The sequence below is a fragment of the Macaca nemestrina genome, chromosome 18 (genome assembly GCF_043159975.1).
Source record: "Macaca nemestrina isolate mMacNem1 chromosome 18, mMacNem.hap1, whole genome shotgun sequence".
In the NCBI taxonomy this organism is placed as follows: domain Eukaryota; kingdom Metazoa; phylum Chordata; class Mammalia; order Primates; family Cercopithecidae; genus Macaca; species Macaca nemestrina.
In genome coordinates, this window is record NC_092142.1 from 19595303 (window position 1) to 19617133 (window position 21831).

Sequence of the window (21831 nt, forward strand, 5' to 3'; positions counted from 1 at the left end):
CAAAGACTGAGATTTAAAACTCATTATTTTGCCAGGAGATGGGGGACTCGCGTACACCGTCACAAGTCCCATTTTGAGAACAAGCAGCATTTAAAGACACAGGCTGTTTCTCGACAGCCGGGATGAAAGGGGAGAAAAGAAGGCAGGCTGACCAAAGCATGAACTTTCTTTTCTGTGGCTGGAGCACTGGCCTACATCGTGCCCCCTGCCCGGCAGGAAGTGAGGCGGCAGCCACGGAGCACAGGGCTTTCTGCTGTCAGTCACTGAAAAGTCAGGGTCAAGGTGGCCGAGAGAAGCAGAGGCAGCCAGACTTTCAGGAGTCCTGGAAAGAAAACAGTTACAGGGCAACTGCTAGTACGACTGTACTTTTGTGCAAATTAACATAAGCTGCCTCCTCTAGACTGACCAATCAGAAGAGGACCCCCTCTCTGGGCTGGTCTCCTAGAAAAATGAAGCTTCCTCTTTATCTGCCCTGAAAAAGGTGGACTGATCTGAAAAAGGTAGTCGTTCCTCTGGCACTAGGCTTGGTACCTCCTCAAAAGGGCACTCTTGTGCAGTGCCCAACCTACTCAACCATCCTTAGAGACCTTGGGGGATAGTCACAGAGGGCAAACCTCTTAGGAGTGCTGTGACTCTCCATCTCTGAGCTCACCAGTACTGGGCTGAACTAGTTCAGGTCAAATGCCCAGTTAGCTGGGTGGGGTGGCTCACACCTTTAATCCCAGAATTTTGGGAGGCCGAGGGAGGCGGATCACCTGAGGTCAGGAGTTCAAGACCAGCCTGGCCACACGGAGAAACCCCATCTCTACTAGAAAATACAAAAATTAGTCGGGCATGGTGTTGCAAGCCTGTAGTTTCAGCTACTGGGGAGGCCGAGGCAGAAGAATCGCTTGAACCCAGGAGTTGGAGGTTACAGTGAGCCGAGATTGTGCCACTGTACTCCAGCCTGGGTGACAGAGCAGACTCCACTTCAAAAAAAAAAAAAAAAAAGGCCAGGCGCGGTGGCTCAAGCCTGTAATCCCAGCACTTTGGGAGGCCGAGACGGGCGGATCACGAGGTCAGGAGATCGAGACCATCCTGGCTAACACAGTGAAACCCCGTCTCTACTAAAAAATACAAAAAACTAGCCGGGTGAGGTGGCGGGCGCCTGTAGTTCCAGCTACTCGGGAGGCTGAGGCAGGAGAATGGCATAAACCTAGGAGGCGGAGCTTGCAGTGAGCCGAGATCCGGCCACTGCACTCCAGCCTGGGCGACAGAGAGAGACTCCGTCTCAAAAAAAAAAAAAAAAAAAAAGCCAGGTTAGTGTAAGAACCTCCTTAGATCCAGGTACCAGTAGCTGTTGCACAGATTTGCTTTTCACCTAGATTTTTAGACAATTCAGTAGCCATAAAAATGGTGGCCATAAAAATGCGTTTTTTTGCCACCTGTCCCTGGCCTTTGTGGTCAGAAAAGCAAAGAAGCAGAGAAGTAGGGTTTCTTGTTTGGTCGTTGTATTCACCCCAGTACTAAGCATGCTTCTTGGCACATAGTATTACTCAATGAATATTCGTCACCTATTGAATGAATCTAGGAAAAGGTGTCAGAGAGGAGGCTTGGAGCTTCAGGAAGTGCCCAAGATACAGATCTGGGGTATGTTCATATCCTTTGGGTACAGGTTTCCAATAAGTGTGTGTACATCTGCACACACAAATATGCACGCAGACAATTGCAGCTTTCTGTGCATCTGTACATGCAAATATGATTGCATGTATGTGACCTTGTGTGGTGACCTACATTCTCAAGTGCTTATCTGGGCATGCCTGTGTCTGTGTGCACATACGTACTATTGGGACACAGCATAGGTATGTGTGCATGTGTCCAGCCCTAGGTCCAGGTACCCCAGGCATTTCCATAGATACAGTTGCCTCTTCAGAACTCAAGTCCAGCCCTTCAGCACACCCTGGGACCCCAGGCAGTCAGAAGAGCAAAGAAGAAGCAGAGAAGTAGGATTTCTTGTTTGTTGTGTTCACCCCAGAACTAAACATGCTTCTTGGCACATAGTAGCACTCAAGAAATATTTATCACCAATTTTTTTTTTTTTTTTTTTTTTTTTTTTTTTTTGAGATGGAGTCTTTCTTTGTTGCTAGACTGGAGCACAGTGGTGCAATCTTGGCTCACTGCAACCTCTGCCTCCCAGGTTCAAGCAATTCTCCTGCCTCAGCCTCCCAAGTAGCTGGGACTACAGGCATGCACCACCACACCCAGCTAACTTTTGTATTTTTAGTAGAGACGGGGTTTCACCATGTTGGCCAGGATGGTCTCAATCTCTTAACCTTGTAATCCACCCACTTCGGCCTCCCCAAGTGCTGGGATTACAGGCATGAGCCACTGCGCCCGGCCTATTTGATACCTATTGAATGAATCTAGGAAAAGAGTGTTAGGAGCCTTGGAGCTTCAGTAAAGGCCCAAGATGCAGATCTGGAGTGTGTGCATATCCTTTGGGTACAAGTTTGTAATAAGCGTGTGTATAAAATAAGTGATCTGTATACTGGAGCACACGTCCCAGCTCTAGCAATTAATAGACAGATGCATGATCTCAGTAGAACCACTCAGGTTGTCTGAGCCACTCTCCTCATTTAGAAAATGGAACTAGTAACACCTCCCTTATAGAGGTGCTATGAAGCATTAACAGTTAACAGATAGAAGCCCCCCAGGAGAGTTCTGGAGCAGGTCCCACTGCGGAGAGGACCTGAACTTACCCAAGCTGCTAAAAGCAGCTCTTGAGACTGTGGCCTGGACACCTTTGGAGAAAAACAGAAGGATCAGTGAAAAAAGAATGCATGAGATTGGCAAGCAGCCTGGGAGAAACCCCTTCAATCTACTTTTCACTTCGCAGCCAGAGTTACCTCTTCAAAACCCAAATCTGATCACGTTACTCCCCTACTTCAGACCCATCAGAGGCTCTCATTGCTTTCAGGAGAAAGGTCCCAACCCTTAGCAGGAACTGCAAGGCCCCGCAAGGTCTGCAGCAGCTCATCCCACACAACTCCCCTGGCCTTCTCTGAGTTCCTTTAACAGGCCAGGCTCCCTCCTGCCACAGGCCCTTTGCCCAAGCTGTACTCTTGAAACCACCTTTGCAAAATTATGACTGAGACAGTGAAAGAGAGCCAACCTAGCTGACGCCATCTTGGTTCTAACTTTTAAGTTGTCCTTGTTCCTTTCTTGGTATAAGCTGAACTAACTTTGGAAGGAACTCAGTTTATAGTTTAAAACAAAGACGATAACAGCCCTTTCCAAAAACAAACCTTCTTCTTGTCTAGGGGCTAGACTGCCTTTGTAGAACTAAGAAATTAGCTACAAGATTAGAAATTATGGTTTAGGAGTCATGCAGCTGGAGGTTACAAGATTCTGACCCTTCCTAAACCACTCCTAAGATTGGTGCTTGAGACATTGCAGACCCTGCACTTGATGGATCAACTGGCACCACCCAGATCCCACACATCTACATGGGATTATTCAAATGGCATCTTCCTCACTGATTCACAAGCTCCATGGGAGCAGGGCCATCTACTTCTGCTCATCACAAGACCCCCAGACACAGAGTAGGCACACATCTACTACAATTATGAATGTATGTATGTGGCCTCATGTGTGTGCAAACATGTCTGCATCATCTACATTCCTACCTGCCTATCTGGCCTCCCCTGTGTCCTGTGTCACATTCATCCACAAATCATATTTGTGCAATGAATGGGAATAGTAAAAGGAAGGCAGTCTGTATTCCACCTTGCCCCAGAGGATCTACTTGCTCCCAGTTCTTCAGAGCTCAGTAAGGTGCCCAGTGCCAGGCTCTGTTATCCCTCTTCCTCTCCAGAGATCATTCCCAGCCAGGAATGTTGAGGAGGGAGTGGTTCTCTTACCTTTCCGTGTGATGGGACCCAAGTTCAGGACACGGGATTGATCTATGACACTCTCACTTCGGAATCTGGTCCCAGAGCAGGTCTAGAGGGAGAGGGCAATAGAAAAACACCCTCCATGAAGGAGCCTGACTGTGGTTCTGCCACATGGAGTGGACTGCCCACCTCACAGGTGCCTCCTTCTGCCCCAGGCAGAAGTTTTTAGGAGACCTGTATACTGGGGTTCATGCATGTCCCAGCTCTGCCATTTGTTAGATAGATGCAAAATCTCAGGCAAGCCACTGAAGTTCTCTGAGCCCCTCTCCTCATGAGGAAAGGGAACTAGTACTACCTCCCTTATAAAGTTGCTGTGAAGCATTAAAAGCTAACACAAATAAAGTGGACACGGTGCTTAAAAATGTCAGCTCCTGTTATTTGAACATAAGCTTGCAGATAAGCCAGAGCTTTTACCAGCCTGCCGCACTTCACAGATCCCACCTGATTTTCCCGGCAGCTTAGGTTTCCTGCCTAGCCACACCCACCTCATCTTATTGCTCATTCTATCCCTGTGGTAAAAGGGGGAAACAGGGAAGAAATATTGATTTGCTTTCTTTGTGGCCAGATGTCTTTGGTTATAAGAGATGGGTTGGGGGAGGGGAGGCGACTCACAGGCTTGCACTTTTCATTCATGGTGTCACAGAGATAGACTTCACAGTGCAGATAGACTAGGTCATAGTTTCCAGCAAACCGGAACATCTGGACGGAAAATCGGCCTTGGGAGGACTCCCCGTTCTCCACCACTTGGACAGTTGAGTCTTTAGTCTGTGGGCATCTGGGAGGGTTACACATCATTTAATGTGGTTGGTTAAACAAAGATTCTGGAGTCAGACTTCCTGGGTTCAAATATTGCTCTGTCACCTTTTAGCTGTGTGACTTTGGGCAATTTACTTAATCTCGTGTGCCTCAATTTCTCCGCCTGTACATAGGAAATAATTGCAGCCCATGTGATAAGATAGCTGTAAGGATTAAACTGGTTAATTTCTCAAAGTGTGTAGAACTGTGTGTAGCATGCCATAGGTGCTTTATATATGTGATACTAAAGTGAAACTGTCATCAGTGCAGAGCTGAAACTCTCCAAAAGTCAGCACTTCCTGATTTCCCAGGAATTACATTCAAAAATTATTAGCTGCTATGTGCTATCTACAATATGCGTGGTATAATTATAACAATGGAAACCTCTGGGTACCGAGAGCCACTGATGAAATTGGAGTATGTGCACCCATCTGCGCATATGCACCATTGTGCCCAAACACAGTTACAAAGAGAAACCCGAAATAGAGCATGCAGAGACTCCCACGTGTGCTGGGCTGGGTCAGGATACCCATGGGCATTCTGGGGAGGCAAACTGGGCACCCTTTCTGCCATTCACACTCTTTCCTCAAAGTTGATTTACGAGGGAGGCTGAACACTGACTGCAAAGGTCCCAGATGGGACCTTCTGGGAGTGTTTTTCACTCTTAGCTCTGTGTCTCCCATAATTCACATCTGGCCTCAAAAGTGCAGACTCCACCTGGCAAAAGAAAAGCCCTAAGGTTAAGTGGACCCAACTCCTGAAAGGCAGACAGTATGGCCTGTGAGGGCTCCATGGGCTCAAGCCAACCTGGACATTCATGTGTCCCCTCCAGGCGCTTTCACTGTCTCCCTGACTTATCTCCTCTTCGTGCCTTATGATATTCTGACACCCATCCTAGACTGGCAGTTCTCATCCCAGCTCCCACACACACCCAGATGGAAACACATAGACACACCCTACATTTTTTCCTGCTTCTTTTTCAAAACTTTCCAAGTTTTCCACAATGTCCCTGCTGTACTTTTTTATTTTATTTGTAGAGGGAGTCTTGCTCTGCCACCCAGGCTGGAGTGCAGTGGTACGATCTTGGCTCACTGCAACCTCTGCCTCCCAGTTCAAGCAATTCTCCTGTCTCAGCCTCTTGAGTAGCTGGGATTAAAAGCGCTTGCCACCATGCCTGGCTAATTCTTGTATTTTTAGTAGAGACAGGGTTTCACCATGTTGACCAGGTTGGTCTTGAACTCCTGACCTCGTGATCCACCTGCCTCAGCTTCCCTGGTGTACTTTTTTTTTTTCTTTGAGGCGGAGTTTCGCTCTTGTTGCCCAGGCTGTAGTGCAATGGTGTGATCTCAGCTCACTGCAACCTCCGCCTTCCGGGTTCAAACTATTATCCTGCCTCAGCCTCCCAAGTAGCTGGGATTACAGGTGCGCACCACCATGCCTGGCTAATTTTTTTGTATTTTTAGTAGAGATGGGCTTCACCATATTGAGCAGGCTAGTCTTGAACTTCTGATCTCAGGTGATCCACCTGCCTCAGCCTCCCAAAGTGCTGGAATTACAGGCATGAGCCACCGTGACTGACCCCCTGCTGTACTTTTATACTCATGAAAAACAAGTTTTAAAATCCCAGCATAGCAGGTATTATTTTTCCCCATTTATGTCTGAGAACAGAAAAATCCAGAGAGATGAGCTGACCTGTTTCTTAAAACTAAGAAATGACAAAGGCAAGATTTGAACCCAAATCTCTGTGATACTCCAATCAAGGTCATGCCAACAGTTTCCAAATTTCAGTTCTTTTTTTCTTTATTGAGCTACCACCTTTAGGAGCATTTTCCTGTGTGTCTCAACATCTCTATTATTGTTTACTTACTAATTTTCTTGAAATCCACTTGTATTTTTTACTGAAATACATTTATTTTCTAGAAGAATCTTTAGGTCATGACTTCAAATGGCAGACAAGTATCACTTGCCGTAAATAGAACAGGACCATACAATGAGGACAAGATCAACAAAAGAGTTGTATTAAGTTTGAGTTAGACACTGTTAATTGTAAAATGCTCTGAAACAGACTTCTGCTTTATTTTTATTGCAAAGGGAGATTCCAGATAACAAAGAAGTATGAACATCACATTAGCACTCACCTGAAAATATTCCCTTGATATAACCAGGCAGACTCTAAGATAACCTAATGGAAAAAGACTACTGTCTCTCAGGAATGCTTTTTCTGACAATGCAATTAAAATTGCAAATGTCTCTCTCCTTCTCCTGCTTTGTTTCTTCTATAACCTCTTTGTCATTAACATACTACATATTTCACTTTCATTTAATCGTTTGTCCTCCCCCTTTAGACTATAAGATGTATGAGGGCAGAGGTTTTTGTTCCTTCTATTTACTGTGAAGTCCACAGAACCCAACACATAGCAAGCTTCCAAAATATCTTTTCAACTTATGAATGAGAAAGAGAACCACCTTCTCATGGTAAGATTCATAGTCATCGAGTGCCTCTTGAGTAAAAGGTAGCACACTTGTGTCCTAGTTTCAATTGGCCCTTGGCTAACCATGCCCACACCTTACTCCTCCCCCAGGTGCTGGGCTGCCTGCTCCCCTGGGCAAGCCTTTCCATCTGGTTTCTTACCATTTTTTGAATTGTAAACCCTACTCAGCTCTCTGGCGAAGCTTGTACATCTCTCTTCAGAAATAATATTTTTAAATGCATACAATATATAACACATAAATATATATATTTGCAAATACATATGTATTTGATAATTCATTAATAAGGTCTAGTGAAAATTCTAATGCTATAGTAACTAAAAAGTACTAATGACCATAAATGACTTCACATGACCTGCTAATATTTCTGTAGTTTGTTGCCTGTATTTATAATGTATGGGAATGCTAAGCTTCCGCTACAGGGTAATGAATATAAAGATGCGATTTTCCGGCTGGGTGCAGTGGCTCACGCCTGTAATCCCAACACTTTGGGAGGCCGAGGCAGGTGCAATGACCTCAAATAATCATTTGAGGTCAGGAGTTCGAGACCAGCCTGGTCAATATGGTGAAACCCCATCTCTACTAAAAATACAAAAATTAGCCAGACGTGCTGGCCTGTGCCTGTAATTCCAGCTACTTGGGAGGCTGAGATAGAAGAATCACTTGAACCCAGGAGGCAGAGGTTGCAGTGAGCCGAGGTCGCGCCATTGTTCTCCAGCCTTGGCAACAGAGCAAGACTCTGTCTCCAAAAAAAAAAAAAAGGATGCAATTTTCCTTCTTCCAAGTCCAAAGACCCCCTCTGAATTCTACCCATGGGTTCCCATTTCCCATGTAGGAACCTTTGCCTTACCTGTCCTGGATGATGAAGTATTTCAGAGGGTCCGTGGCATTGCCACTGGGCGTGGCATAGCAGTTGGTCATGAGCAGTGCAAATCGGGACAGGTCACCCCCATCCAACATGGTGCCCACATAGAGAAAAGCCTCAGTGGACAGCGTCACGGAGGAGCCTTCATAGGGCTGCGTGTAGGAAGGGCTCTGGAAGAGGGCCATCCGCACCGTGAACATGCCGGTCCCGCCCACTCTGATGTTTAGGACACTGCCGGGGGAGAAGGGTTGGTGAGAGGACCAGGCTGAGAACATCCGCAGATGAGCCACCTTCTCTGGTTTGCATTCCTGGGCATTCCCTTGCAGTTATTTGCATTTTTATCCAGCAATAAGACTGGAACCCACCAACCGTTGTTTTGCAAACCGCACTAAGTACATACAGGTCAACTTGGGATCTAGATAAAATGCAGGCTCTGATTTAGTGAGTTTGGGGTGGGGCTCAAGGTCCTGCATTTCTGACAAGTGCCTGGATGCTGCTGATGCTGCTGGTCTATGGATCAATCACATCTCAAGTAACACGTCCAGTCCTTCACTTGCTACCGCTGTAGTCTTTGCTACCGCTGTAGCCTGTGCTACCCCTGTAGCCTTCAAGATGGCAAAAAGCAAATTATTGAGAGAAACACCTGGATTCCTTCTTTAGTCTCAATCTAGAACAGGTTAAAAGGAATTGAGCTATGATGAGTCCTACAACTTGCATCCTCGTCTCCATCGTGATGTACTAACATCTGCAGCAGAAGACTGAGCTTTATAAATGATTTATTTTTAACCACACTGAAAACAGCCACACTGATGTGAACTTCACTGGATGATCCAACAAAGGACATTGTAAGGCTGATACCTCACGAAATAAGGCACATGAGAAATACTCCGAAATGTGAAAGTCCATTTTACAGATGCGAACTGAGTTATCAGTGAAGACTGGGGTGAGATGTCTAACTCAAGACAGAGAGAGGGACCAGGTGCTGTGGCTCATGCCTGTAATCCCAATACTTTAGGAGGCATAGGCAGGAGGATCATTTGAGGCCAGGAGTTTAAGACTAGCCTGGTCCACATAACAAAACCCTGTCTCTACAAAAATATTTTTAAAAATAGCCCAGGGTGGTGGCATGTGTCTGTAGTCTTAGCTACCTGGGAGACTGAGGTGGGAGGATAGCTTGAGCCCAGGAATTTGAGGTTGCATTGAGGTATGATTGTGCCACTGTACTCCAGCCTGGGTGACAGAGTGAGACCCAGATTCTTAACAAAACAAAACAAAACAAACAAAAAAAACACCATAAAACAGAGAGATGTGGGAAAACTTGTTGTTCCCCAGAGCCTACCACGCTGAGGACAGGGCCACATTGCTCCAGGACAGTGCTTGGCCAGGTGAGGCTCCAGCCACCAGCTTGCAATGAGCACCCTTCTTCCTCCAAGTCAGCTATGCACTCTCATCAGTGCCCAGCATCCTTTCCTGAGTCTGGCTGGCCAAGAGAGAAGAAAACTATGGGCAAGCTTCGAAGGGAAGGTCATGGTCAAGTGGAGGCTCTGGACCTGATGTCTGAATCCCAGCTCTGTCACCTGCTAGACTTTACAGCTTTGGGTGAGTCACTCAAATTTCTGTAACCCTCAATTTCCACATCAGTATAATGGGAATAATAATAATAATAATAATAATAATAATAATACCTTTGTCACCTAGGGCTGCTGTAGGAGTTTGATGAGATGTTCCAGGCAGAACACCAGATACAATGCCTGAGATATAGTAAGCTTTCAATAAATCTTAGTTCTTGGCAGGGTGTGGTGGCTCACGCCTGTAATCCCAGCACTTTGGGAGGCCGAGGTGGCTGGATTGCCTGAGGACAGGAGTTTGAGACCAGCCTGGCCAACATGGTGAAACCCTGTCTCTGCTAAAAATACAAAACTTAGCTGGGTATGGTGGTGGGCACTGTAATCCCAGCTACTTGGGAGGCTGAGGCAGGAGAATTGCTGGAACCTGGGAGGTGGAAGTTGCAGCAAGCCAAGATCATGCCATTGAACTCCAGCCTGGGCAACAGTGCGAGACTCCGTCTCAATAAATAAATAAATAAATAAATAAATAGTCAATAAATCTTATTTCTTATTATGACTATTATTTTTCCATCATTGGCCTGTGATTCATCCTATTTGAAGATTTTCAATTTTATTTAGCAACAGGTTCCTTTTTAAAAAAATATAATAAAATCTTAGGTGGCACCCAGTATGAATAGTTTACCCCTGCAGGCACTCTGCCAGGGCACCTCCCTTGGCCCCTACCAAGACACTTGCAAAGAGCATAATTTTTAAAACTCTCTATAATCAAATTTCTTTCATTCACAGAGAAGGAAGGAAGTTGAGGTCCAAATGTGAAATACGATTTGCCCAGAGTTCCACAGCAGTCTGGACTCAGACCCTTCCTGCTCTCTGGTACAACCATCCTGCCCTTTGAAAAGTAGAGACTCTAATATTTGATTCACATCGGAATCATCTACATCAGTTTAATGGTTGAATCTGATTCACATCACAATCATAGCTCAATGCGGCCTCAAATTCCTGGGCTCCAGCGATCCTCCCATATCATTTGATTCTTAGAGTACTGCTGTACTCTAAGAAAGGCGGTACAAGTATGGCTAAACCTATTTCACAGATGAAAATATTGACACCCAGAGAGGGGCTGTCAACTTCCCAAAGCCAGGCTCAACAACTCACTCAAGCTCATACAACTAGTAAGTGACAGAGCTGGGGCTTGAACCAGGCAGTGCTCTGACTCTGTCCCCCCCTGGCCAGGGCATAACCATCACTTATGACAAAGTCTAGATTTGAACCTGGGCTCCAGAATTCCTGGCTCTTCCACTGGGCAACCCTGATTCCCAGCCCTCACTCCCAGCTCCCTGTGGGTGGCAGTTGACAGAGAAGCTCATGGTTAAGGGGTTTTGGGGTAGAATCGTCTAGGGGCCTCAGGGACCCTCTCTGGCCGCACCTGACCACTGGCTGTAGGGAGGTCTTCAGGCTGACTTTCATGTCCAGGGGGTAGGAACATGCAAAGTTGATTTTGATGTTGCGGTCACGGATGATGATCTCATCTGCCAGGTAGAGGGTGTTGCTGTAAGTGGCGTGGGTTTCATTCCTCTGTATTGTAGGGAATGGGGGAGTAGGGATGGGATGAGAGAAAGGGGCATGAGAATCTGAGTAGGACTTCAAAGGCAAATCTTCTGGTCTCTGGCTACTTGTGAGCTGCTCTCCTAGTCTCCTTGATAAAAAGCTGCCTATGACTGGGCGCGGTAGCTCATGCCTGTAATCCCAGCACTTTGGGAGGCCGAAGCAGGTAGATCACCTGAGGTCAGGAGTTTGAAACCAGCCCGACCAATATGGTGAACTAAAAATACAAAAAAAAGTAGCCAGGAATGGTGATGGGTGACTGTAATCCCAGCTACTCAGGAGCCTGAGAGAGGAGAATTGCTTGAACCCTGGAGGCAGAGCTTGCAATGAGCCAAGATCGTGCCACTGCACTCCAGCCTGGGCGACAGAGGGAGATTCCATCTCAAAAAAAAAAAAAAAAAAAAAAAAAAAAATCCCACAACAGTTAAAAACTCCCTGTACAGCCTGAACTATGAGCCAATTAATCATCTTTTCTTTATAAATTAGAAAAAAAGTTACAACAGCAATGACCATTCATGCGCACATGTCATGTGCCAGACCCTGAGTGGAATACCCCTCCTGAGTCATTGCATTAGTCCCTTCAGTGACCCTAAGAGGTGGCGCTGCCACATCCCTGCTTCCTGGACAAGAAGACAGAGGTTCATAGTAAGAGAGTCACTGAGGGATTGCCCACAGTACATGACATCTCACAAGCCTAGGCCCTTTTCAGCACCCCGTGCTTCCTCTCTTGAAAACTAAAAACCATATGCCAAGTCATCATTAATGGAATTTCAAATACCATCCGTGGAAAATGACATTAATTATCTCTGTTTGTTTGTTTGTTTGGGGACAGAGTCTCACACTGTTATCCAGGCTGGAGTGCAGTAGTGCAAATCTTGGCTCACCACAATCTCCACTTTCTGGGTTCAAGTGATTCTTCTGCCTTAGACTCCCGAGTAGCTGGGATTACAGGCGTCCACCACCACACCCAGCTAATTTTTGCATTTTTAGTAGAGATGGAGTTTCTCTGTGCTGGCCAGGCTGGTCTCAAACCCCTGACCTCAAGATATCCACCCGCCTCAGCCTCCCAAAGTGTTGGGATTATAGGTGTGAGCCACCATGCCCGGCCAACATTAAATCTTTCTTTCTCTCCCTTTTTTCTTTTCCCTTTCTCTCTCTTTCTTTCTTTCTTTCTTTCTTTCTTTCTTTCTTTCTTTCTTTCTTTCTTTCTTTCTTTCTTTCTTTCTCTCTCTTTCTTTCTCTCTTTCTCTCTCTCTTTCTCTCTTTCTCTTTCTCTCCTTTCTCTCTCTCTTTCCTTCCTTCCTTTCTTTCTTTCTTTCTTTCTTTCTTTCTTTCTTTCTTTCTTTCTTTCTTTCTTTCTTTCTTTCTTTCTTTCTTTCTTTCTTTCGGTAATGAGAGAGGTGGCAGGAGATACTGCTCCACTCACACAAACATTTACCTCTGGGTTTCATTTGAGGAGACCTCTGTAGGTAAGGTCCTGGTTCTCTGTACATTAAGGATACAGACCTTGCCTTCCAGGACCACTGGAGACAAACAGATAAGTTTCTGAACCCAATGCTGATGCCTACTGGCTGGGACAATCACTATTATCGCCCTACTTTTCCCATCTGTAAAATGGAGAACTATCACCATGAATTGCTCTCTTTAGTTGAAGCTGATGTTTATTGAGCACTTACTGTGTGCAGTCACTGTCCTAGTCACTTTAACACATTAACTCATTCAGTCCTCTCAATACACCTGTGGAGTAGGTACTATTATTTCTCCACTTTACAGTTGATGAAACTGAGCCACAGCCAGGCTAAATAACTCCCCAAAGCTACTATAACTAGGAAGTGATAGAGCTGAAGCTTGAACCAGGCAGTGCTCTGGTTCTGTCCCCCACTAGCCAGGACGTACCGTCAACACTGTTCCACAGGGGCCATCCCGGGTTGGGGTCACTACAGACACCCAGTCCCGGTTGTCTCTGTCATTGAAGCCCGAGCACCGGCTGTCACTCAGGTACATGAAGACCTTCTCGAAGCCCAGACTCTTCAGCTGGCACTTGCCCAGGGACACCTTCATGTCATTGGCCCCACATTCCAGCCTGTGCTCCAGGAGGGAGATATCTGAAACAGGTTAGGCGGGAGTGAGGGCCTGTGTCTGTAGCTTGGGGGCCCAGCACATCCCCAGGGGCCAGGTCCAGCTGGCTGGGCCGATCACCACCTGGAGGTGCTCAAAGATTGGACCTCTGACATCAATGGATATATCCTGGGTTCCCCTAAATGTGGGTTATATACCAAATGCAAGAGGGTTTGGGGGAGGGGGGTGGTTGATGTCCCAGCGTTAAATAACAATGAATACTAGTTTAAAAAAAAAAAAAAGGCTGGATGTGGTGGCTCATGCCTATAATCTCAGCACTTTGGGAGGCTGAGACAGGCAGATCACTTGAGGTCAGGAGCTCAAGACCAGCCTGGCCAACATGGTGAAATCCCATCTTTACTAAAAAAAAAAAAAAAAAAAAAAATGTAGCCAGGCGAGGTGGTGGGCACCTGTAATCCCAGCTACTTGGGGGTGCTGAGGCAGGAGAATTGCTTGAACCTGGAAGGCAGACATTGCAGTGAGCTGAGATTGCACCATTGCACTCCAGCCTGGGTGACAGAGGCAGACTCGTAAAAGAAGGAAGGAAGGAAGGAAGGAAGGAAGGAAGGAAGGAAGGAAGGAAGGAAGGAAGGGAGGGAGGGAGGGAGGGAGGGAGGGAGGGAGGGAGGAAGAAAGGAAGGAAGGGAAAGGAGGGAGGGAGGAAGGGAGGGAGGAAGGAAGGAAAAGAGAAAGAAAAGAAAATGAAAGAAAAAGAAAGAAAGAAAGAGAAAGAAAGAAAGAAAAGAAAGAAAGAAGGAAGGGAGGGAAAGAAAGGAGGGAGGGAGGAAGGAAGGAAAAGAGAGAGAGAAAGAGAAGAAAAGAAAAGAAAAAGAAAGAGAAAGAAAGAAAAAGAAAGAGGGAAAGAAAGAAAGAGAAAGCAAGCAAGCTGCAATTGCTTTCTACCCTTTTCACATCAAGGAGATAGTCCCAGCTTGCCACTAATGTCTTTAAAGCCATATACACACTAACTTCCCTCTCTCTCTCTCTTTTTTTGAGACGGAGTTTCTCTCTTGTCACCCAGGCTGGAATGCAGTGGTGCCATCTTGGATTACTGCAACCTCCCTCTCCAGGATTCAGGTGATTCTACTGCCTCTGCCTCCCGAGTAGCTGGAATTACAGGCACCTGCCATCAGACTCGGCTAATTTTTGTGTTTTTAGTAGAGATGGAATTTTGCCATGTTGGCCAGGCTGGTCTTGAACTCCTGACCTCAGGTGATCCGCCCTCCGCGGCCTCCCAAAGTGCTGGGATTACAGGCATGAGCCACTGCGCCCGGCCCACTAACTTCCGTCTCAAACAGGGCAGGCCTCGGGCTCAGAGTTTGGGGCAGGAAACAACACTCAGCTAGAATTCTTTTTTAATTTTTTAAAAATTAAAGTATTTTTCTAATTTTTAGTATTTATTTTTAAAAATTTGTTTTATTGAAGTATTACACAACTGCTGGAATTTAGTAACTTTCTTTTCTTTTTAGTAACTTTTATTTTTACAGTTAACTTTCTATCTAAGGTAAGCATAACTTGCCACAGACAGATGAAGTCGTGACCATCAACATTCCAAATTTGCTTAAGAGATTCAGTCCATTAGGCCGGGCGCGGTGGCTCAAGCCTGTAATCCCAGCACTTTGGGAGGCCAAGACGGGCGGATCACGAGGTCAGGAGATCGAGACCATCCTGGCTAACACGGTGAAACCCCGCCTCTACTAAAAAATACAAAAAAACAAGCCAGGCAAGGTGGCGGGTGCCTGTAGTCCCAGCTACTCGGGAGGCCGAGGCAGGAGAATGGCGTAAACCCGGGGGGCGGAGCTTGCAGTGAGCTGAGATCCGGCCACTGCACCCCAGCCTGGGCGACAGAGCGAGACTCCGTCTCAAAAAAAAAAAAAAAAAAAAAAAAGAGATTCAGTCCATTAGAAGAAAAACAACTTAATAATAAAAGTCATGGCACAGATAACACTGGGATAAAGCAAGTGAACCAGGGTGCCAATTGTAAAGTTGGCACTTGGATGTAACTAAAATCATGACTGAAGTCTGGAAAATACTGTTTTCATCTTCAATAATTGTACCTATGAGAAATCTGAGGCTTGTGCCTGGCCCAGAGTCCTGAGCTGATTGGTGGTCTGGTCACCAGGCCTGAGCTGATTGGTGGACTGGTCACCGGGCCTGTGTTCTGGTTGGCTCCCAGATGGCAGCAACGCGTGTGCCCACTGCGGTGTGGGGCCTCAGAAAGAAGGTTGGGAGTTCCCCAAACCTCTGAGAGCTTTGAAGTCAACTAAAGGGAGACTCAGGGAGCCCCAGAGAGCCTCTTGCCAGCTTTAATGGGTATTAGCGGATCTTCTCTTTTCACTCAGGTTGGATATGTAGCCCCTGCGTCACACCCATATGGCCCCAATCTCACAGGGGAGGAATACGTCCCTTCCCCAGTCAATGACAGATTTCTCAACAACCCGTTTCCTCCCCACTGGCCTCACCAGTGATGTTGAAGTCCTGTTTGCACTGGCAGTGCCATCTGCCATTATTCGATTTGCAGTCTTCGTCTAAACTGCACTCCTCACACGTCCCCTCCACGGAGCTGGGGTCTGCAGGGTCACAGGGACAGACAGACAATCAATAAGGACGCACCCCCGTCTTTTGCAGTGCCTATCCAGGCCTGGGATGAGGACTGCGGGGAGACGCCCAGCTGACCTGTGCAGTACGCCAGGTGACACTCGGGGGGCGCCGTCAGGTTGTAGACGTAGTAGCCGCCGGCACAGGCCTTCACCTGGATGGACGCATCCCACAGGCAGCAGTGGCCGCTCCAGTGCGCGCAGGCCTTGCGGCTTACAATGCCCTGGTCGCTGGACGGATGCGAGCCGTTGAGCCACATGGGGGCGGCCGTGTTGCAGCGCAGGACTGGCACGCAGGTCTCCGCCAGGCGCACACCGCCCTGGCCCACGAAGCGGTACCAGCCGCGCAGGTCCGTGTCGCAGTAGTAGCCCTCCCCGTACTCGGTGCTGCGCCAATACTCGTCCAGGATGCGGTGCGCCTGGCACGGATCCGCGCACACGAGCGTGTCGCCCTCGGGCACGCAGTCCAGCCCCGGCCCGCAGGAGCCCGGAGAACACTCACAATGCCATCCATCCCCCCAGTAGCCCGCGGGGCATACGCACGAGTAGTTGCCCACCACATTGACACACGTGGCCAGGGCGTGGCAGTGGCTAAGTCCAGGCTCTGCGCACTCATCCACGTCTGTGCAGCCGAGCCCGGGCGACAGGCGGAAGCCTTCGTGGCAGACGCAGGAGAAGGAGCCTGGCGTGTTTACGCAGCGGCTGTTGGCGGAGCAGTTGTGAGCCCCAGGAATGGCGCACTCATCCACGTCCACGCAGGTCAGACCGTTGCCGGCGAAGCCCTCCTTACAGGTGCATGTCGTGGCGGCCTCATCCTCTTTGCAGGTGGCATTGCTGTGACATTCAGAGCACCATCCTGTGGACAGAAGAGCCCAGCCTCCGAGTGTTGGGCAGCTGGGCCCGTGGCCACCCAGAGATCCTTCCCTCGTTCTCCAGGGAACTCATATTATAATTTAAGACTTATTCCCTAGCAGACTCCCTCCAAAACAAGGAAAGAAAGAAAGAAACAAAACTCCCCTGATGATGTCAAACTTCCACCATTCATTCTGTGTTTATTTCATTGTATTTTTTAACTTTATTTTTTTTTTTAGAGAGGGGATCTAGCTCTGTCGCCCAGGCTGGAGTGCAGTGGTGCGATCATAGCTCATTGTAGCCTACACTTCCTGGGCTCAAGCGCTCCACTCCCTCTGCCACCACCGCACCCTGCCTCAGCTTCCCAAAAAGCCAGGACCACAGGCACGTGCCATCAGGCCCAGCTCCACCACTGATTTTTGTGTTAAGCATTGCTTTCAAGCTGTCTTCTTTTAAAATAGTCACATTCTCACATTCAGAAAAGTAATGCACATAATTCCTGTGCTCTGGTAGGATTTGCAATGAACCTGTTGCCCCTCCCTGCCTTTGCACATTTTGTTTTCTGCCAGATCTGCTTCCCTGACTGGCAAAACCTTCATCAGGACCCTGCTCAGTGTCGCCTCCTCTCTTGAGGAGTCCTCCAACCCCACCAGGCAGGGCAGTTGTACTTTGCTCCTCCATAAGAAAAATAACTGTTAAAAAAAAAATAAGCTGTTGTTTATTAAGCAGTTACTATATGCCAGGCAATAGGATGTGCACTTTTCATTCACTATCTTGTTGAATACTTCCCAACATCCTTGTGAGGTCAGTTTTTTATTTATCCTTATTTTAAAGACAAGGAAACTGAGGTTCAGAGGGATTAAGCCCCTTGCTCCTTTGGTAAGAAGTAGAACCAGGATACAGACGCAGATGGCAGGACCACAAAATATGTGCTTTTAACCAGGACACCACAATAGTATTCATCATGCCCCAATGTACTCCAGGGAGAAAATGAAAGTGGGGTGAGAGCAAATATCAGCCCAATGGAGTGACCTCTTAAGGTTGAAAGGGAAGGTGTTTGGAGCCTCCTGCATTGGTTCAAATCTCCTATGTGATATAGTATGTTTTTGACTTCCAATACAGGGCCTTCAGGCCTTAGAGATGTTGTAGCCCCTTGCTTTTCAAAGTGTGCTCCAAGGACCCCAGTACCAGCATCACCTGGAAGCTTGTTAAAAATTCAGCATCTCAGGTCCCACTGCAGATCTGCTGAACCAGAATCTGCATTTCAGCAAAATTTCTAAGTCAGTCCTATGCATACTGAGGTCTAAGAAATGAACTTAGAATGAAGACAATGCAAGTCCCAAGTGCAATAGGAGGATTGAGATCGCCTCTGACATGGGCTACATTGCTCCGCTCCCCACCACATTCACACATACACGTGCATACACACACATACAATGCACACACACTTCTCACTTACTTGCTTCTGAGGAGTCAGTGGCTGCAGTTGTGATTAACCAAGAGGCCACCGCCAACAACAGCACCCAAGTCAGAGATGGCTGTCCCATCCTTTCTGCTCTTCCCAGCTACTTCTGGTCTAGAGAACACCTGCCCAAAGGCAAGATGGGTTGGCCCTTTGAGTTTTTCTCTCTGTCTATGATGTCTGGTGTCCTGTGAACAGAGATGGATGGGACAAATGCATGATCTAACTCTCCTCCCCACAGCTGGGAGGAGTGCTTTGATTGTATAGTATAAACTCCAGGAGGTGTCACTTATATGGACTAAAAAAATTGCATAACACTGCAGCCCTTGTTTTGCTGGCACTTTCCCCCTTGTATTCCCCATCGTTACCTCACCAACATCCCAGTCTTGGCTCCCCAAGTCTCAGCACATTGCACGTTTTGAAGGACTGAGTCATTTGGAACAGGAAGTAGCAAGATGGAATAGTGTTCTGTTCTGAACTCACCACTTTATTGAAGGCAGCTTTGGATTTTAACTGATCCTCTGCCTGGAGACTTTCAATTTGCCCAGATCACTTGTTCATTCAACAAACATCTATTGAGTAGCTACATTGTGCCAAACAGGGAGCTAGTCACCATGGAGAACAATGAATACAACAAAATCTGCTCCTTCATGCAACTCACATATTGTAAAGAAGTGGCTTGAGACAAGCAACTTGAGAGGTAATTAACCTCCACAATGCATTTTAATGTTTCTGAAGTGGTCACTTATTATTTCTTTTAACTGGAAAAATAGTCCAAGGTGAATGCCAGTATTACCCCAGCGTTCACAGCAGCAAAATAGCGTGGCATGTTGGCTAAGTATGGAGGAGCTGCAGCCTGCAACCGGGATTCAAATCCCTGTTTTACTGATCACGAACACTGTGACGTTGGGTATTTCAGTTCACTAAGTCTCCGTTTTTGTCTGTGAAATGGAGATTGCTGCTTTCACAAACTGAATATCTATGATGGGCCCGGCTTAGTTCAAAGACGTCCATGTGCTCAAAGACATTGGGTCCCAGAGCAACGTTTTCCAGATCTTTGTGACCATGATGTGCTACAAGAAAAACATTTTATGTTGCCAGGCGCGGTGGCTCACACCTGTAATCCCAGCACTTTGGGAGGCCGAGGGGGGTGGATCATGAGGTCAGAAGTTTGAGACCAGCCTGGCCAACATGGTGAAACCCTATCTCCAATAAAAATACAAAAATTAGCCAGGCGTGGTGGTGGGCACCTGTAATCCCAGCCACTCGGGAGGCTGAGGCAGGAGAATTGCTTGAACCTGGGAGGCAGAAGTTGCAGTGAGCTGAGACTGCGCCACTGCCCTCCTGCCTGGGTGACAATGCGAGACTCCATCTCAAAAAAAAAAAAAAAAGGAAAGAAAAACATTTTATGTCACGATCTAGTGCAGTCGCTTCTGTGTGTATGTGCACACACACATAAAATAAAAGTTTTATAAGACAACTGATATCCTTACTATCCTGACTATATTAAGTCATTTAATTCGTACCACAACCCTACGAGATAAGTATTACCCTAGTTTGCAGATGAGAAAACAGGGGAACAAAGATGCTGCTTGCCTCAAATGTGTATTGCTTTCTGACATATTCTATTATACTTAATTAAAAGAAGTCTCTGGATATAACCCACAAATGGAACGATTTTATGACCCACTAATGAGTTGCGACCCAAAACACTGCGTTTTGTCACTGGGATTAACTAAGATGACATATGTCAAGCAGGGCCCAGCACATAGCAAATGTTCTTGTTCATTGTCGTATCCCTGGTAACTGGCGCATAATAGGTGCATAACTAATATTCATGGAATAAGTAAAAAAATAGTAGTCACTGTTACTAGGACAGAGAGGATCAAAGAGAGGAAAACTAACTTACCAAAGATTATGAAGCCAATAATGATAATTATTGAATAATGACTCAAATCCAGGTCTGACCCCAGTGTCCAAGGTCTTAATTTCCTCTGCTACCTCCCTCAAATAGAATGGGGATAAGCTGGGCTAGGAGAAGACAGCTACAGATAGCCTTACCTGAAGCCGATAAGGTAGAGTTAGTCTGGTCACGATGTGCCTCATACTTATATATACACATCTGCCCCAGGCTGGCAATCTTTCCTCCAATTATTCTCTAGTTCTGTTTTTTGATATTGTTTTCTTGGGGGTGGAATATTTTTTCCTCCTGGCATAATGTTTGCCTTGTCCAAGCTGTGAGGTTGTTGTTGTTCTTTTTCCTAATAGCTAGAGACCCCAAATGATTGACGTTGGGGGGGTCACCCCTGTGCCCGGAAGTACAAGGTCACTGTTTCACACCTTCTCACAGCAAAAGATTCCTTAGTTAGAAATTAACTGGGAAAGCAGTGCCAAGGTGCTGGGCTTCTTCCTGGTCACTGACAAGGGCAAGGTGGGCCCAAGGAGCCAGGCGAATGCCAGTATCTGAAGACAGACTCCATAAAGACAAAAAGGGTGTTCATTGCCCCTGCTGGGAGGTGCACCTGTCCTGCAGAGGGCACCCTTTTGAAACACTCATTCTCATGAGATCAGCCTTAGAATCCAGACACAAGCAAGAGAGGAGCTGAGAATGGCTGAAAGTTAGAGCCAGAAGATAGTTCAGACATCACTGCACCTGACCCACTCTGTGAAACAAAGAATCAGGTCTGATGACTGGGAGGTCCCTTTGGAGGCGAAAAAATTTGCAATTAAATAGACTGACTTTGGAGTCAGTCTGACTCCTTTATCTGGTGTTTATTGTGTAGCAGTGGGCTCATTTCTTAACTTTCCTGAGGTCCAGAGGTCAATTTCCTTGTCTACAAAATCAGAATACCCATCTCCCACAGTAGTGATAGCAGCCAAAGGAGATGATGCAAGTAAAGGCGCACAGTAATGATTACATTCATGGAAGTCCTGAAAATTCTGCTTTGCTGTTGTGCAATCACTGAGGTAGAAAATGACAGAGCCTGAGTTAAAACCATGTCTTCAGACCCAGTTCCACATACATGGCATTCCAAAAATCAACGTGAGAGTGGCTGTCATCATGTTAAGAAAAATAAAATATGTGTGAACTTGGGCTGAACCGGAAAATAACACCATGATCACTGCATTGATCTTTTCAGGACATTTCTCCATCCTGTCTCACTCAGTGGTAGGGTAACCCCTGGCACTGGTGAATCATCTCCTCAGGATTATGTCCAAGGAGTGGAAATTCTGAGTCAAAAAGTTAGCACAGCTGTAGGGATATTGACTCCTCTTCTCAAACAGCATCCCAGAGAGATTATTAAAAATTGGTTTACAATCCCACCAACACTACTCACCAGTTGTGAGCATTGTTAACTTGCTTTCATCTTTGCCAAAAGATAAGTGGAAACGATCTCATTGTTGTTCATTTTTGCAATTGTTTGATGAAAAGGGAAGTTATCTCTTCATTTATTTGCTGTTCTTCTTTTCCTGAACTAATTATTTTTATCCTATACCTTTTTCATGAGGCCTTGTCTAAACCTTAGTATGGATGTCTTCAAAGGAT

The 21831-nt window shown here is 46.5% G+C and overlaps 1 protein-coding gene across 1 annotated transcript; it reads right to left on the reverse strand.

Annotated features, from left to right (window-relative positions):
* Nucleotides 1-7: 7 nt before the first annotated feature.
* Nucleotides 8-20332, reverse strand: LOC105485050 (uromodulin). Its single transcript, XM_071084202.1, has 11 exons — nt 20194-20332; nt 18282-18472; nt 16050-16826; nt 15836-15943; nt 13152-13360; nt 11077-11225; nt 8068-8313; nt 4545-4707; nt 3900-3981; nt 2739-2780; nt 8-322 (listed from the first exon to the last, which is right to left on the reverse strand). Exons 2-11 carry the CDS (start codon nt 18367-18369, stop codon nt 261-263), a joined length of 1926 nt encoding a protein of 641 aa, XP_070940303.1. The 5' UTR covers nt 18370-18472; nt 20194-20332; the 3' UTR covers nt 8-260.
* Between the last annotated feature and the right edge of the window lie 1499 nt (nt 20333-21831).